Source organism: Panicum virgatum, chromosome 4N, assembly GCF_016808335.1.
Source record: "Panicum virgatum strain AP13 chromosome 4N, P.virgatum_v5, whole genome shotgun sequence".
NCBI classification, from domain to species: Eukaryota; Viridiplantae; Streptophyta; class Magnoliopsida; order Poales; family Poaceae; genus Panicum; species Panicum virgatum.
This window is the reverse complement of record NC_053148.1, coordinates 21092964-21095332: the sequence shown is the minus strand read 5'-3', so window position 1 is coordinate 21095332 and position 2369 is coordinate 21092964. Positions and strand designations below refer to the sequence as shown.

The 2369-nt window shown below is 48.7% G+C and overlaps 1 protein-coding gene across 1 annotated transcript; it reads right to left on the bottom strand.

The window, feature by feature from the left end:
• Positions 1–693: 693 nt before the first annotated feature.
• On the bottom strand, positions 694–1917 carry LOC120669228 (thaumatin-like protein 1). Its single transcript, XM_039949012.1, has 2 exons — positions 1569–1917; positions 694–719 (listed from the first exon to the last, which is right to left on the bottom strand). The coding sequence occupies exons 1-2, from the start codon at positions 1915–1917 to the stop codon at positions 694–696; spliced, it is 375 nt and encodes a 124-aa protein (XP_039804946.1).
• Between the last annotated feature and the right edge of the window lie 452 nt (positions 1918–2369).

Sequence of the window (2369 nt, the reverse complement as noted above, 5' to 3'; positions counted from 1 at the left end):
GGCTCATTTTACCCCCAAACTATAACCTTTGGTTCAAATTACCCCCTAACATAATTTTATGTTAGAAAAAATATATTATTATTTTTTATTATTTATTTTGATAGGTTTGGATATTTAATAATAAATTAATCATTGGAGTTTAAAATTATATGAAAACTAACAAAGAAAATTATAATATTTTTTAAATATGTATTATGATGTCCACTACTACCCTACAAAATTAAAAATTAAAGTTCAACTTTTGTATGGAGAAATAAAAAAGACAAATAATATTAAGAGGTAAAATTAACTAAACAAAATAATTTAGGGGGATAAATTGAATTAAGTTATAGTCTAGGGGGTTATCAAGACTTTGACTATAGTTTTTTTTTTGAAAAAGGGTTCACCCTGCTTTTATAGAAAGCAAATAACGAGTAACGATACAAAGATCACGCTGGGGTTACCAGCTTAAGAGCAGGAACAAAACACGAGCAGGCACGCAGGCCTCAGAACAAAACAGAACACTCTCCTGACCGCCTACAGAGTCTCCACATTGCAGACCGCCTACAGAGTCTCCACACCGCAGGAGAACAACAAGCAAGAAAACGCTTCAGTCTGAACGCAGCAGGCGAAAACAAAGAAAGAAACCATCAAATGAAACTCTCCAGCCACTTCTTTACTTGGTCAGCCCAGGCTTGGACCTGGCATCCATCTTTACCCCGCAGCAGAACCTTCCACTTCTGCAGAAACACAGTGAATTTAAACAGAAGCTCAGTGGGACTGCGAGGTTGAGTGGAGTAAATTGAACTTGTTTCCTTTGTTAAAGGTCTCTTTTCTTGCAACAACGAATATAGTTAATATTTGAAAACCATCCATCCTTCTACTGCTGTGATAAAAATTTGTGGTTAAATGGATGCTCCTGTATGCGAATTGATTCTTAGTTACTGTTCATATTTCAAATTTGAATTCAAATATAATTTGATTTGAATTTAAACCTATGCATGAATCTAAATTAAATGCTCACAAAAAAGTTGCAATATGCGGTGTCAGTAACTTCCCTACAGAACCAAAATCATAGGGAAACTACCTCCACATAGGATACAGTGTGCCATATCAGCAACTTACCCTACAAACGATTTTGTAGGGTAACATCCATCCCCTGTGGTTTTCTGTCAGCACCGCAGGCCACACCCGCCTTTCCCGTTAAGTTGGTCGCTAGGAAATGTGTCCCTAGAAAACATCTGTAGAGAAATTGTTTCCTTACTATTTTTCTCTCTTCGCCTAGAAATTTAACCTCCAGGGAAATTGGGGAGTTCTAGTCACTACTACAAAAAATAATTTACCGCGACCATTCAAAAGGTCCTCGGAGGCGGGCATGATTTTGAACCGCCTCGGTTAATGCCTCAGATTAACCTAGGCGGATAATTTTTATTTGAGAAAATTCCTTGGAAGACCCTAGACAAAATAGCTGTTCCTTCTATGGCCCTGAAAAAAAAATAAAAGTTCCTTATATGACCCCATTCTATTTTCTATACCTTGTATGACCCTACCGTTAACTCCGTTAGCACTAGACGTCCACCGTTGCTCACGGTGTGGCTCATAACTCATCCCGGAGCTCGGGCAGAAGGTGACCTGGTAGTCCACGCCGTCGTTGCAGGTGAAGGTGCTGCTCCCGTCGTAGGCGTAGCTGTAGGCCTGCGGGCGCTGCGCCTTGAACAGCCCCCAGTACCCGCTCGGCCAGCATGTCGCCGACGACGCGAACCGCCCGCGGCAGCAGTACTTGTCCGTGCCGAACGCCGGGCACCCGGTTGATGTCCGCTGGGCACGATGTCCGCTGGACTGCCCGCCGACGTTGCTCTCCCAGATGACGTGCTCGTTGCCGTCTGGGCCTGCTCCCGGCGTGCAGCCTCGTGGTGTCGCGCTGCGTCCGCCAGGCATGGCGCGGCCTTGTCGACGAGCGATAGCTGCTCCTCCCGCACCTCCTGCCGCACGTGGTGCGTTCCATCTTCATCAACTACGCCGACCACAGCCGGCCGCACTTCTTCGCCAGCCTGACGCCGGCCGGACGCCGGATTGACGGGGAGCGAGTCGAGCGAGAAGAAGAGCTGTGGCTGGGAGAGGGAGCGCACGTGATGCGGCGACCTCGGCGCGGGGATCTGGGCGCCCTAGGGCGACGGGATGCGCGCTGCCTGCGGGTGCGCCGACGGGTGAAGCGAGGGTGAGAGGCGGCGGTACCCGGCGGCCGCGGCGGAGGCCAGGTCGAGCGGGTCCGGGGAGCGCGCGCGGCACTGGCGGCTGTGGTCTGGTGACCGGCTGCGGCGAGAGGTGGTGGCACGCGGCGGGGTCGGCGGCGCCTGGGTCGTCCATGGGGGGCTGCGAGCTCCTGGAAG

Coding starts and splice junctions, on each gene's coding strand:
- LOC120669228 (XM_039949012.1), bottom strand. CDS start 1,917: ATGCCTGGCGGACGCAGCGCGACACCACGAGGCTGCACGCCGGGAGCA. Junction 720..1,568: donor GATGAGTTATGAGCCACACC/GTGAGCAACGGT, acceptor GTGTTTCTGCAG/AAGTGGAAGGTTCTGCTGCG.